This window comes from Oncorhynchus keta, chromosome 27, assembly GCF_023373465.1.
Source record: "Oncorhynchus keta strain PuntledgeMale-10-30-2019 chromosome 27, Oket_V2, whole genome shotgun sequence".
NCBI classification, from domain to species: Eukaryota; Metazoa; Chordata; class Actinopteri; order Salmoniformes; family Salmonidae; genus Oncorhynchus; species Oncorhynchus keta.
The window spans coordinates 6,225,714-6,242,001 of record NC_068447.1 but is presented as its reverse complement, the minus strand read 5'-3'; the positions used below and the strand labels follow the sequence as shown (position 1 = coordinate 6,242,001).

Here is a 16,288-nt window from a genome sequence, read left to right as displayed (position 1 = left end):
TGCTCCTCCTCCAATCTCATCCTCCTCCTCCTCTCTCATCCTCTCTCCTCCTCCTGCTCCTTGTCCTCCGCCTCATCTCTCATCCTCTCTCATCCTCCTCCTCCTCTCTCATCCTCTCTCCTCCTCCTGCTCCTTGTCCTCCGCCTCATCTCTCATCCTCTCTCATCCTCCTCCTGCTCCTTGTCCTTGTCCTCCTCCAATCTCATCCTCCTCCTCTCTCATCCTCTCTCCTCCTCCTCCTGCTCCTTGTCCTCCTCTTTCATCCTCCTCCTCCTCTCTCATCCTCTCTCATCCTCCTCTCTCATCCTCTGTCCCTGCTCTCTTTTCTCCTGCTCCTCCTCCTCCTCTCTCATCCTCTCTCCTCCTCCTGCTCCTTGTCCTCCTCCTCATCTCTCATCCTCTCTCCTCCTCCTCATCTCTCATCCTCTCTCCCTGTCGCTGCTCTCCTTTCTCCTCCTCCTCCTCCTCCTCCTCCTCCTCCCCCCCCTCTCTCATCCTCCTGCTCCATGTCCTCTCTTTCTCCTGCTCCTCCTCCTCTCTCATCCTCCTGCTCCATGTCCTCCTCTCCTCCTCCTCTCTCCTCTCTCCTGCTCCTCATCCCCCTCTTCTCTCCTCTTCTCCTTTACCTCCTCTGACTGTGTTGTCTTCCCTCCTCAGATTCTGGCCGGGAGCTGGTCATCACAGACCCAGTGGTCAGGGGCAGAGAACTCTTCATCTCCGACTATGTGGACACATACCATGCTGCTGCCCTCAGGTAAGACAACACACACACTCTGAGAGAGACCAACTCTAAACAAGTTAAAGGAAAGTACTCAAGTTCATGACTTTGTGGAATGGTACTGTATCAGTTTAGTTCCTTTAGGGGGACAGTCGACTACAGGGATGAAAGAAAGGTTTATAATCCTAGAACAGACACTGTGACCTATATAGAGCTCTAACCTAGAACCCACAGCTCCTACCTAGAACCCACAGCTCCTACCTAGAACCAACAGCGCTAACCTAGAACCAACAGCTCTAACCTAGAACCCACAGCTCTAACCTAGAACCAACGGCTCTAACCTAGAACCCACAGCTCTAACCTAGAACCAACAGCTCTAACCTAGAACCCACAGCTCTAACCGAGAACCCACAGCGCTAACCGAGAACCCGCAGCGCTAACCGAGAACCCGCAGCGCTAACCGAGAACCCGCAGCGCTAACCGAGAACCCGCAGCGCTAACCGAGAACCCGCAGCTCTAACCGAGAACCCGCAGCGCTAACCGAGAACCCGCAGCTCTAACCGAGAACCCGCAGCGCTAACCGAGAACCCGCAGCGCTAACCGAGAACCCGCAGCTCTAACCGAAAACCCGCAGCTCTAACCGAGAACCCGCAGCTCTAACCGAGAACCCGCAACGCTAACCGAAAACCCGCAGCGCTAACCGAGAACTCGCAGCTCTAACCTAGAAACCACAGCTCTAACCTTTGACCCCACACAGCACCTAGCAACACTAAGCTGATAGTCATCAGGCTCTAACCTTTGACCCCACACAGCACCTAGCAACACTAAGCTGATAGTCATCAGTCTCTAACCTTTGACCCCACACAGCACCTAGCAACATTAAGCTGATAGTCATCAGGCTCTAACCTATGACCCCACACAGCACCTAGCAACATTAAGCTGATAGTCATCAGGCTCTAACCTATGACCCCACACAGCACCTAGCAACATTAAGCTGATAGTCATCAGGCTCTAACCTATGACCCCACACAGCACCTAGCAACATTAAGCTGATAGTCATCAGGCTCTAACCTATGACCCCACACAGCACCTAGCAACACTAAGCTGATAGTCATCAGGCTCTAACCTATGACCCCACACAGCACCTAGCAACACTAAGCTTCTCCCTGCTCATGTGATTCTCTGTCTAAAACCAGATAGTATTTCTCCCTGCTCATGTGATTCTCTGTCTAAAACCAGATAGTATTTCTCCCTGCTCATGTGATTCCTTGTCTAAAACCAGATAGTATTTCTCCCTGCTCATGTGATTCCTTGTCTAAAACCAGATAGTATTTCTCCCTGCTCATGTGATTCTTTGTCTAAAACCAGATAGTATTTCTCCCTGCTCATGTGATTCTTTGTCTAAAACCAGATAGTATTTCTCCCTGCTCATGTGATTCTCTGTCTAAAACCAGATAGTATTTCTCCCTGCTCATGTGATTCTCTGTCTAAAACCAGATAGTATTTCTCCCTGCTCATGTGATTCTCTCCCCCTCCTTCCCTCTGTTCCTCATCCCCGCACACACACACACACATGCACAAAGACAGACAGACATGCCCAGACGCAAACCATCTGTGAAAGTGTGGCAGCTCTCTCTCTGAGCCACGTCTCAGAGAAACCAGTGATTTCAGGCTAAATTAGCAGCCAGTTCTTCGGAACACACACACACACAGGAACACACACACAGGAACACACACACAAACACACACACACACAGAAACACACACACACACACAGGAACACACAAACAGGAAAACACACACAGGAACACACACACAGGAACACACACACACAGGAACACACACACACACACACACACACACACACACACACACACACACACACACACACACACACACACACACAGGGAACACACACACACACAGGAACACACACACACAGGAACACACACACACACACACACACACACACACACACACACACACACACACAGGAACACACACACACACAAGAACACACACACACACACAGGAACACACACACACACAGGAACACACACACACACACACACACACACACACACACACACACACACACACACACACACACACACACACACACACACACGAACACACACACACACACACACACACACACACACAGGAACACACACACACACAAGAACACACACAAAGCAGCTCTTTGATATGACTTATTATAGGAGCTTTTGATGTACGCAGACAGGGAATTCCAGAGCAATGCTGTAATGTAATACTGCCCGCTTTACACACACACACACACACACACACACACACACACACACACACACACACACACACACACACACACACACACACACACACACACACACACACACACACTGTGATGTCTGGTATTGTGATGATGGGCCCAGACACACACACACACTGACCTATGTGATGTCTGGTATTGTGATGATGGGCCCAGACACACACACACACACACACACACACACACACACACACACACACACACACACACACACACACACACACTGTGATGTCTGGTATTGTGATGATGGGCCCAGACACACACACACACACACACTGACCTCTGATGTCTGGTATTGTGATGATGGGCCCAGACACACACACACACACACACACTGACCTCTGTGATGTCTGGTATTGTGATGATGGGCCCAGACACACACACACACACACACTGACCTATGTGATGTCTGGTATTGTGATGATGGGCCCAGACACACACACACACACACACACACTGACCTCTGTGATGTCTGGTATTGTGATGATGGGCCCAGACACACACACACACACACTGACCTATGTGATGTCTGGTATTGTGATGATGGGCCCAGACACACAGCTAGACAGACACACACCCACACACTGGGGGATGTAATGTGATGTTGTCTCAAGGTCATCTCTTGGCGGGTGTGCAGGAGGGATGAAGGAGGGAGGGATGATGAGTTCAGCTGGTGCTGGTGTGCTCCGTAGTCTCAACTTCACCCATCATAACAAACTAAAACTGGCACCTAATCTAGTCTGATTGAGGGAAGTCTCCTTTCATATCCACAGCATATTACAATAATCTAGTCTGAGGGAAGTCTCCTTTCATATCCACAGCATATTACAATAATCTAGTCTGAGGGAGGGAAGTCTCCTTTCATATCCACAGCATATTACAATAATCTAGTCTGAGGGAAGTCTCCTTTCATATCCACAGCATATTACAATAATCTAGTCTGAGGGAAGTCTCCTTTCATATCCACAGCATATTACAATAATCTAGTCTGAGGGAAGTCTCCTTTCATATCCACAGCATATTACAATAATCTAGTCTGAGGGAAGTCTCCTTTCATATCCACAGCATATTACAATAATCTAGTCTGAGGGAAGTCTCCTTTCATATCCACAGCATATTACAATAATCTAGTCTGAGGGAGGGAAGGCTCCTTTCATATCCACAGCATATTACAATAATCTAGTCTGAGGGAAGTCTCCTTTCATATCCACAGCATATTACAATAATCTAGTCTGAGGGAAGTCTCCTTTCATATCCACAGCATATTACAATAATCTAGTCTGAGGGAAGCCTCCTTTCATATCCACAGCATATTACAATAATCTAGTCTGAGGGAAGTCTCCTTTCATATCCACAGCATATTACAATAATCTAGTCTGAGGGAAGTCTCCTTTCATATCCACAGCATATTACAATAATCTAGTCTGAGGGAGGGAAGGCTCCTTTCATATCCACAGCATATTACAATAATCTAGTCTGAGGGAGGGAAGTCTCCTTTCATATCCACAGCATATTACAATAATCTAGTCTGAGGGAGGGAAGTCTCCTTTCATATCCACAGCATATTATAATAATCTAGTCTGAGGGAAGTCTCCTTTCATATCCACAGCATATTACAATAATCTAGTCTGAGGGAAGTCTCCTTTCATATCCACAGCATATTACAATAATCTAGTCTGAGGGAGGGAAGGCTCCTTTCATATCCACAGCATATTACAATAATCTAGTCTGAGGGAAGGCTCCTTTCATATCCACAGCATATTACAATAATCTTGTCTGAGGGAAGGCTCCTTTCATATCCACAGCATATTACAATAATCTAGTCTGAGGGAAGTCTCCTTTCATATCCACAGCATATTACATTAATCTAGTCTGAGGGAAGTCTCCTTTCATATCCACAGCATATTACATTAATCTAGTCTGAGGGAAGTCTCCTTTCATATCCACAGCATATTACAATAATCTAGTCTGAGGGAAGTCTCCTTTCATATCCACAGCATATTACAATAATCTAGTCTGAGGGAAGGCTCCTGTCATATCCACAGCATATTACAATAATCTAGTCTGAGGGAAGTCTCCTTTCATATCCACAGCATATTACAATGATCTAGTCTGAGGGAAGTCTCCTTTCATATCCACAGCATATTACAATAATCTAGTTTTACTGAGGGAAGTCTCCTTTCATATCCACAGCATATTACAATAATCTAGTCTGAGGGAAGTCTCCTTTCATATCCACAGCATATTATAATAATCTAGTCTGAGGGAAGTCTCCTTTCATATCCACAGCATATTACAATAATCTAGTCTGAGGGAGGGAAGGCTCCTTTCATATCCACAGCATATTACAATAATCTAGTCTGAGGGATGTTTCCTTTCATATCCACAGCATATTACAATAATCTAGTCTGAGGGAAGTCTCCTTTCATATCCACAGCATATTACAATAATCTAGTCTGAGGGATGTCTCCTTTCATATCCACAGCATATTACAATAATCTAGTCTGAGGGAAGGCTCCTTTCATATCCACAGCATATTACAATAATCTAGTCTGACTGAGGGAAGGCTCCTTTCATATCCACAGCATATTACAATAATCTAGTCTGAGGGAAGTCTCCTTTCATATCCACAGCATATTACAATAATCTAGTCTGAGGGAGGGAAGTCTCCTTTCATATCCACAGCATATTACAATAATCTAGTCTGAGGGAAGTCTCCTTTCATATCCACAGCATATTACAATAATCTAGTCTGAGGGAAGTCTCCTTTCATATCCACAGCATATTACAATAATCTAGTCTGAGGGAAGTCTCCTTTCATATCCACAGCATATTTTAATAATCTAGTCTGAGGGAAGCCTCCTTTCATATCCACAGCATATTACAATAATCTAGTCTGAGGGAAGTCTCCTTTCATATCCACAGCATATTACAATAATCTAGTCTAACTGAGGGAAGTCTCCTTTCATATCCACAGCATATTACAATAATCTAGTCTGAGGGAGGGATGTCTCCTTTCATATCCACAGCATATTACATTAATCTAGTCTGAGGGAAGTCTCCTTTCATATCCACAGCATATTACAATAATCTAGTCTGAGGGAAGTCTCCTTTCATATCCACAGCATATTACAATAATCTAGTCTGAGGGAAGGCTCCTTTCATATCCACAGCATATTACAATAATCTAGTCTGAGGGAAGTCTCCTTTCATATCCACAGCATATTACAATAATCTAGTCTGAGGGATGTCTCCTTTCATATCCACACCATATTACAATAATCTAGTCTGAGGGAGGGAAGTCTCCTTTCATATCCACAGCATATTACAATAATCTAGTCTGATTGAGGGAAGTCTCCTTTCATATCCACAGCATATTACAATAATCTAGTCTGAGGGATGTCTCCTTTCATATCCACAGCATATTACAATAATCTAGTCTGAGGGAAGTCTCCTTTCATATCCACAGCATATTACAATAATCTAGTCTGAGGGAAGTCTCCTTTCATATCCACAGCATATTACAATAATCTAGTCTGAGGGATGTCTCCTTTCATATCCACAGCATATTACAATAATCTAGTCTGAGGGAGGGAAGGCTCCTTTCATATCCACAGCATATTACAATAATCTAGTCTGAGGGAGGGAAGGCTCCTTTCATATCCACAGCATATTACAATAATCTAGTCTGAGGGAAGTCTCCTTTCATATCCACAGCATATTACAATAATCTAGTCTGAGGGAAGGCTCCTTTCATATCCACAGCATATTACAATAATCTAGTCTGAGGGAGGGAAGTCTCCTTTCATATCTGGAAAAGGACAAAGTAGAAGTGGAATGCTGCAACATTGTTCATCTTCACAGTGACATTAGTGTCTTTCTAAAGGGAAGCCTCCTGAAGTTGAAGAGGCGCTGTTGCTCTTTCTTCACCACACTGTCTGCGTGCATGAACCATTTCAGTTTGTCCGTGATGTGTACACAGAGGAACTTTCCACCTTCTCCAGCAAGATGTCGATGTCCACGACGGGACTGGTAATCCGTGATTGTCTGTAGACCCTGCCACATACGTCTCGTGTTTGAGCCGTTGAATTGCGACTCCACTTTGTCTCTATACTGACGCTTTGCTTGTTTGATTGCCTTGCGGAGGGAATAACTACACGGTTTGTATTCGGTCATGTTTCCAGTCGCCTTGCCATGATTAAATGCGGTGGTATGTGCTTCCAGTTTTGCGCCATCAATCCATGGTTTTTGGTTAGGGAAGGTTTTAATAATCACAGTGGGTATAACATCTCCTATACACTTCCTTATAAACTCACGTCAATGTTGTTGTCTGAGGCTACCCGGAACATATCCCAATCCACATGATCAAAGCAATCTTGAAGCGTGTTATCCGATTGGTCAGGCCAGCGTTGGATAGACCTAAGCATGGACGCATCCTGTATTAGTTTCTGCCTATAGGAGGGGAGCAACAAGATGGAGTCAGATTTGCCAAAAGGAGGGCGGGGGAGGGCCTTGTATGCATCGTGGAAGTTAGAGTAGCAGTGGTCCAGCGTGTTTCTCGTTTACTGCAATCGATATGCTGACAGAATTTAGGTAGTCCTGTTCTCAAATTAGCTTTGTTAAAATCCCCAGCTACGTTAAATGCAGCCTCAGGATATATGGTTCATTGATGGCCGTTGTCGGATGGGCTTGCGGGGGGGGGTGAACACGGCTGTGACGATAACCGGGGAGAGTTCTCTTGGGAGATAATACATTTGATGTGAGGAATTCTAGGTCATGTGAACAAAAGGACTTGAGCTCTTGTGTGTTGTTACAATAACACCATGAGTCGGTAATCATGAAACATACACCCCTGCCCTTCTTCTTATCGGAGAGATGTTTGTTCTTGTCGGTGCGATGCACTGAAAATCCCATTGGCTGTACTGACTCCGACAGCATGTCCCCAGCTAGCCATGTCTCCGTGAAACAGTGATACAATCCCTGATATCTCTTTGGAAAGCAACTATTGCCCTGATTTCGTCAACTTTGTTAACTAAGGACTTGGACATTAGCGAGTAATATACTCGGAAGCGGTGGGTTGTGTGCACGCATCCAAAGCCACACTGGAAGACCACTCCGGCACCCTCTCCTCCAACAGCGTTGTTTTGGGTCGGCCTCTGGAATCAGTTCAAGGTGCAGACAGAGGATACGCTTTGGGAAAGTCGTATTCCTGGTCGTAGTGCTGGTTGTGTTGGTAAGTTGACGTCTCTCTGATATCCAATAGTTCTTCCCGGCTGTATGTAATAACAGCTAAGGTTTTCTGGGCTAACAATGTAAGAAATAATACATTAAAATATATATATATATATATATATAATATATACTGCACAGTTTCCTAAGGACTTGAAGCGAAGTTGCCATCTCTATCGGTGCCATCTTGTGAAACATGAGATCAACACTTGACATGTTGCGTTTTATATTTTTGTTCAGGATACAAAGTACACCTTATGTTAGAGTATCACTTCTTCAGGTCACCTGTACCATCAGGGTCTTTATTGCTGGTTGTGTTTGATTCATTCAGGTGTTTTAGTGTCATATAAAGATTCAATCTATTGTTGGGCTAAAACAACCAATAGTCAACACAGCAGGATATCCTATCCCGTTAAGGCTAAAACAACCAATAGTCAACACAGCAGGATATCCTATCCCGTTAAGGCTAAAACAACCAATAGTCAACACAGCAGGATATCCTATCCCGTTAAGGCTAAAACAACCTATAGTCAACACAGCAGGATATCCTATCCCGTTAAGGCTAAAACAACCAGTCAACACAGCAGGATATCCTATCCCGTTAAGGCTCTAAAACAACCAGTCAACACAGCAGGATATCCTATCCCGTTAAGGCTAAAACAACCAGTCAACACAGCATGATATCCTATCCCGTTAAGGCTAAAACAACCAGTCAACACAGCAGGATATCCTATCCCGTTAAGGCTAAAACAACCAGTCAACACAGCAGGATATCCTATCCCGTTAAGGCTAAAACAACCAGTCAACACAGCAGGATATCCTATCCCGTTAAGGCTAAAACAACCAGTCAACACAGCATGATATCCTATCCCGTTAAGGCTAACACAACCAGTCAACACAGCAGGATATCCTATCCCGTTAAGGCTAACACAACCAGTCAACACAGCATGATATCCTATCCCGTTAAGGCTAAAACAACCAGTCAACACAGCAGGATATCCTATCCCGTTAAGGCTAAAACAACCAGTCAACACAGCAGGATATCCTATCCCGTTAAGGCTAAAACAACCAGTCAACACAGCAGGATATCCTATCCCGTTAAGGCTAAAACAACCAGTCAACACAGCATGATATCCTATCCCGTTAAGGCTAAAACAACCAGTCAACACAGCAGGATATCCTATCCCGTTAAGGCTAAAACAACCAGTCAACACAGCAGGATATCCTATCCCGTTAAGGCTAAAACAACCAGTCAACACAGCATGATATCCTATCCCGTTAAGGCTAAAACAACCAGTCAACACAGCATGATATCCTATCCCGTTAAGGCTAACACAACCAGTCAACACAGCATGATATCCTATCCCGTTAAGGCTAAAACAACCAGTCAACACAGCATGATATCCTATCCCGTTCAGGCTAAAACAACCAGTCAACACAGCAGGATATCCTATCCCGTTAAGGCTAAAACAACCAGTCAACACAGCATGATATCCTATCCCGTTCAGGCTAAAACAACCAGTCAACACAGCAGGATATCCTATCCCGTTAAGGCTAAAACAACCAGTCAACACAGCATGATATCCTATCCCGTTAAGGCTAAAACAACCAGTCAACACAGCAGGATATCCTATCCCGTTAAGGCTAAAACAACCAGTCAACACAGCAGGATATCCTATCCCGTTAAGGCTAAAACAACCAGTCAACACAGCAGGATATCCTATCCCGTTAAGGCTAAAACAACCAGTCAACACAGCATGATATCCTATCCCGTTAAGGCTAACACAACCAGTCAACACAGCATGATATCCTATCCCGTTAAGGCTAAAACAACCAGTCAACACAGCATGATATCCTATCCCGTTAAGGCTAACACAACCAGTCAACACAGCATGATATCCTATCCCGTTAAGGCTAAAACAACCAGTCAACACAGCAGGATATCCTATCCCGTTAAGGCTAAAACAACCAGTCAACACAGCATGATATCCTATCCCGTTAAGGCTAAAACAACCAGTCAACACAGCATGATATCCTATCCCGTTAAGGCTAAAACAACCAGTCAACACAGCAGGATATCCTATCCCGTTAAGGCTAAAACAACCAGTCAACACAGCAGGATATCCTATCCCGTTAAGGCTAAAACAACCAGTCAACACAGCAGGATATCCTATCCCGTTAAGGCTAAAACAACCAGTCAACACAGCATGATATCCTATCCCGTTAAGGCTAAAACAACCAGTCAACACAGCAGGATATCCTATCCCGTTAAGGCTAAAACAACCAGTCAACACAGCAGGATATCCTATCCCGTTAAGGCTAAAACAACCAGTCAACACAGCAGGATATCCTATCCCGTTAAGGCTAAAACAACCAGTCAACACAGCAGGATATCCTATCCCGTTAAGGCTAAAACAACCAGTCAACACAGCAGGATATCCTATCCCGTTAAGGCTAACACAACCAGTCAACACAGCATGATATCCTATCCCGTTAAGGCTAAAACAACCAGTCAACACAGCATGATATCCTATCCCGTTAAGGCTAACACAACCAGTCAACACAGCATGATATCCTATTCCGTTAAGGCTAAAACAACCAGTCAACACAGCATGATATCCTATCCCGTTAAGGCTAAAACAACCAGTCAACACAGCATGATATCCTATCCCGTTAAGGCTAAAACAACCAGTCAACACAGCATGATATCCTATCCCGTTAAGGCTAAAACAACCAGTCAACACAGCAGGATATCCTATCCCGTTAAGGCTAAAACAACCAGTCAACACAGCAGGATATCATATCCCGTTAAGGCTAAAACAACCAGTCAACACAGCATGATATCCTATCCCGTTAAGGCTAAAACAACCAGTCAACACAGCATGATATCCTGTCCCGTTAAGGCTAACACAACCAGTCAACACAGCATGATATCCTGTCCCGTTAAGGCTAACACAACCAGTCAACACAGCATGATATCCTATCCCGTTAAGGCTAAAACAACCAGTCAACACAGCAGGATATCCTATCCCGTTAAAGCTAAAACAACCAGTCAACACAGCAGGATATCCTATCCCGTTAAGGCTAAAACAACCAGTCGACACAGCATGATATCCTATCCCGTTAAGGCTAAAACAACCAGTCGACACAGCATGATATCCTATCCCGTTAAGGCTAAAACAACCAGTCAACACAGCATGATATCCTATCCCGTTAAGGCTAAAACAACCAGTCAACACAGCATGATATCCTATCCCGTTCAGGCTAAAACAACCAGTCAACACAGCATGATATCCTGTCCCGTTAAGGCTAACGCAACCAGTCAACACAGCATGATATCCTGTCCCGTTAAGGCTAACACAACCAGTCAACACAGCATGATATCCTATCCCGTTAAGGCTAAAACAACCAGTCAACACAGCAGGATATCCTATCCCGTTAAGGCTAAAACAACCAGTCAACACAGCAGGATATCCTATCCCGTTAAGGCTAAAACAACCAGTCAACACAGCAGGATATCCTATCCCGTTAAGGCTAAAACAACCAGTCAACACAGCAGGATATCCTATCCCGTTAAGGCTAACACAACCAGTCAACACAGCATGATATCCTATCCCGTTAAGGCTAAAACAACCAGTCAACACAGCAGGATATCCTGTCCCGTTAAGGCTAAAACAACCAGTCAACACAGCATGATATCCTATCCCGTTAAGGCTAAAACAACCAGTCAACACAGCAGGATATCCTATCCCGTTAAGGCTAACACAACCAGTCAACACAGCAGGATATCCTATCCCGTTAAGGCTAACACAACCAGTCAACACAGCATGATATCCTATCCCGTTAAGGCTAACACAACCAGTCAACACAGCAGGATATCCTGTCCCGTTAAGGCTAAAACAACCAGTCAACACAGCAGGATATCCTATCCCGTTAAGGCTAAAACAACCAATAGTCAACACAGCATGATATCCTATCCCGTTAAGGCTAAAACAACCAGTCAACACAGCATGATATCCTATCCCGTTAAGGCTAAAACAACCAGTCAACACAGCATGATATCCTATCCCGTTAAGGCTAAAACAACCAGTCAACACAGCATGATATCCTATCCCGTTAAGGCTAACACAACCAGTCAACACAGCATGATATCCTATCCCGTTAAGGCTAACACAACCAGTCAACACAGCAGGATATCCTATCCCGTTAAGGCTAAAACAACCAGTCAACACAGCAGGATATCCTATCCCGTTAAGGCTAAAACAACCAGTCAACACAGCATGATATCCTATCCCGTTAAGGCTAACACAACCAGTCAACACAGCATGATATCCTATCCCGTTAAGGCTAAAACAACCAGTCAACACAGCATGATATCCTATCCCGTTAAGGCTAAAACAACCAGTCAACACAGCATGATATCCTATCCCGTTAAGGCTAACACAACCAGTCAACACAGCATGATATCCTATCCCGTTAAGGCTAAAACAACCAGTCAACACAGCATGATATCCTATCCCGTTAAGGCTAAAACAACCAGTCGACACAGCAGGATATCCTATCCCGTTAAGGCTAAAACAACCAGTCAACACAGCAGGATATCCCGTTGAAGTCTTTGTTCTATGCTGTAATGTCCATACATTTTCTCAACAAATTATCATCGGGTCGGTGACAACGGAGTGTTTTATTTTTATTTTTACAATAATGTTGTCCTCCAAGGACGTCATATCCATCTAGATTAGAAGGTTACATTCAAGACAAGGCTTGTTATTATTGATCTGTTTCGTAAGTGTCGGCAGAGTTTGGCATAGGCTACCCTGTGATTTGACTCATAATTTCATATTTATATTGTATTTTAAAATTGTTGTTTTCTTGTCAATCAGTATCAGTGTTTTGGTTACTTGTCAAGTTTTGTATTTATTTTATTTTTTTGTGGACCCCAGGAAGAGTGGTTTCTGCTTCTGTGGATCCTAATAAATAAATAAAATAAATAAATACAAAACTTAAATAAATATAAAGGTGAATTTTTATTTGGAAAAAAATGCTTCCCCGAAACTTGACACTCGTGTGCCGCCGATGAGAGCGATGTATGTTAGACTACAAGCTATCGAGCTAATGTTGACACTTGGTTAGCATAACAGCTAAAATAAACTCCAAATCAGACTTACCAGTGATGAAAAGATCAAAGCAGATCCTGTACTGAAAGCCTGTCTTAGGTTCAGGTCTTGACGGGCAAAAATGTTTCTTAGTTTTTCCTGACAGTTCTTGAATCTTTCCTCCTTGATGTTTCATGATTCTGGGTTATCTGTAAAAAAAAAAAAAAATTAAATGTTGTCTTTTCCTGCCTTGTAAGAGCAGGCAAATACGGCACTGAAATTGACCATGGGGATGAATGCAGTAGGTGTAGGAACTGTTATCATGCAGCTTGGGGTAGTTGTTGTTGTCGGATTAATTTATGCAGTGGTCATCCAACATGGCCGCCAGGAAGCATCACCTGGCAACCCTCTATAGAACTCCCCAGAAAACACTTAATGACATGGTACTTACAGTGCATTTGGAAAGTATTCAGACCCCTTCACTTTTTCCACATTTTGTTACTTATTCTAAAATTGATTAAATAATTATCCCCCCCTCATCAATCTACACACAATAACCCATAATGACAATGCAAAAACAGGTTTTTATACATTTTTACTAATTTATTGCTTTGTCATTATGGGGTATTGTGTGTAGATTGATTTTGGGGGGGGCGAATACATTTTTGAATAAGTAACAAAATGGCTGTAACGCAACAAAATGGCTGTAACGTAACAAATTGGCTGTAACGCAACAAAATGGCTGTAACGTAACAAAATGGCTGTAACGCAACAAAATGGCTGTAACGTAACAAAATGGCTGTAACGTAACAAAATGGCTGTAACGTAACAAAATGGCTGTAACGTAACAAAATGGCTGTAACGTAACAAAATGGCTGTAACGTAACAAAATGGCTGTAACGTAACAAAATGGCTGTAACGTAACAAAATGGCTGTAACGCAACAAAATGGCTGTAACGCAACAAAATGGCTGTAACGCAACAAAATGGCTGTAACGCAACAAAATGGCTGTAACGTAACAAAATGGCTGTAACGTAACAAAATGGCTGTAACGCAACAAAATGGCTGTAACGCAACAAAATGGCTGTAACGTAACAAAATGGCTGTAACGTAACAAAATGGCTGTAACGCAACAAAATGGCTGTAACGTAACAAAATGGCTGTAACATAACAAAATGGCTGTACCGCAACAAAATGGCTGTAACGTAACAAAATGGTTGTAACGTAACAAAATGGCTGTAACGTAACAAAATGGCTGTAACGCAACAAAATGGCTGTAACGCAACAAAATGGCTGTAACGTAACAAAATGGCTGTAACGTAACAAAATGGCTGTAACGTAACAAAATGGCTGTAACATAACAAAATGGCTGTACCGCAACAAAATGGCTGTAACGCAACAAAATGGTTGTAACGTAACAAAATGGCTGTAACGCAACAAAATGGCTGTAACGTAACAAAATGGCTGTAACGTAACAAAATGGCTGTAACGCAACAAAATGGCTGTAACGCAACAAAATGGCTGTAACGCAACAAAATGGCTGTAACGTAACAAAATGGCTGTAACGCAACAAAATGGCTGTAACGTAACAAAATGGCTCTAACGTAACAAAATGGCTGTAACGCAACAAAATGGCTGTAACGCAACAAAATGGCTGTAACGCAACAAAATGGCTGTAACGTAACAAAATGGCTGTAACGTAACAAAATGGCTGTAACGTAACAAAATGGCTGTAACGCAACAAAATGGCTGTAACGCAACAAAATGGCAACAAAATGGCTGTAACGTAACAAAATGGCTGTAACGTAACAAAATGGCTGTAACGCAACAAAATGGCTGTAACGTAACAAAATGGCTGTAACGTAACAAAATGGCTGTAACGTAACAAAATGGCTGTAACGTAACAAAATGGCTGTAACGCAACTAAATGGCTGTAACGCAACAAAATGGCAACAAAATGGCTGTAACGTAACAAAATGGCTGTAACGCAACAAAATGGCAACAAAATGGCTGTAACGCAACAAAATGGCTGTAACACAACAAAATGGCTGTAACGCAACAAAATGGCTGTAACGCAACAAAATGGCTGTAACGTAACAAAATGGCTGTAACGCAACAAAATGGGGAAAAGTCCAGGTCTGAATGCTCTGCACATAGCAATGTGTTAATATGTCTGTATGTTGACTAATAAAACACTTTTTCCTGCATTTGTCTCGTTTTTCCAAGACGCACTTCCCCCAAAAACACGATTAAATTACATTCTTGCAACAATATCAATGATGTTTTGTACACCTATATCTTTACCATAAGACTGTAAGATGTTGACAAATAAATCACATTATCCATGTCTGCCTTGTGTTTCAGGGGGAAGTGTAACATTGCCCATTTCTCAGACATCTTCGCTGCCAGGGAGTTCAAAGCTCGCATCGACTCCTTTTTCTACATCCTGGGATACAACCCAGAGACCAGGTAAGCCTAAAAGACCATTTGGGCTTGATCCTAAAATGTGGTCCGAGGCACCGTATGGAGGTTGTGATGCAATTGCGAAGCCTCTGGAGGCACCCAGGGGCCAAATTGAGCTCCGTACCGCATCCCTGTGTGTCTATCAAATTCTGTAACAATGCCGGAGGGTTCCGTATAGCTCCGCATTGACGTGATTGGTTGACGATAGGTGAGGGCGGGAGGTTCTGAATAAACAAACTCATTTTCCTTGACAACAGCTCTGCGCTGCTCGAAAGTATAAATGCCCTGATTTCTGCAGAGGCCGTATCACGGTAAATTGTGTACGCCAAAGTCGGACGTCGGACCATGCATCGCCTTTTACTGACTGACTTTAAAATATATATATATATATATATATATTTATTTTTATAACCTTTATTTAACCAGGCAAGTCAGTTAAGAACAAATCCTTATTTTCAATGACGGCTTAGG

At 43.3% G+C, this 16,288-nt stretch overlaps 1 protein-coding gene across 7 annotated transcripts in view; it reads left to right on the top strand.

The window, feature by feature from the left end:
• Positions 1 to 16,288, top strand: part of LOC118377411 (arginine-glutamic acid dipeptide repeats protein-like) — a 384,037-nt gene that overhangs the window by 259,017 nt on the left and 108,732 nt on the right. For all 7 annotated transcript variants that reach the window (XM_052481336.1, XM_052481337.1, XM_052481333.1 and 4 more), the window contains 2 exons: positions 658 to 754; positions 15,719 to 15,823. In XM_052481336.1, coding sequence (XP_052337296.1) covers positions 658 to 754; positions 15,719 to 15,823 — 202 coding nt within the window. The remainder of the gene's footprint in view (positions 1 to 657; positions 755 to 15,718; positions 15,824 to 16,288) is intronic.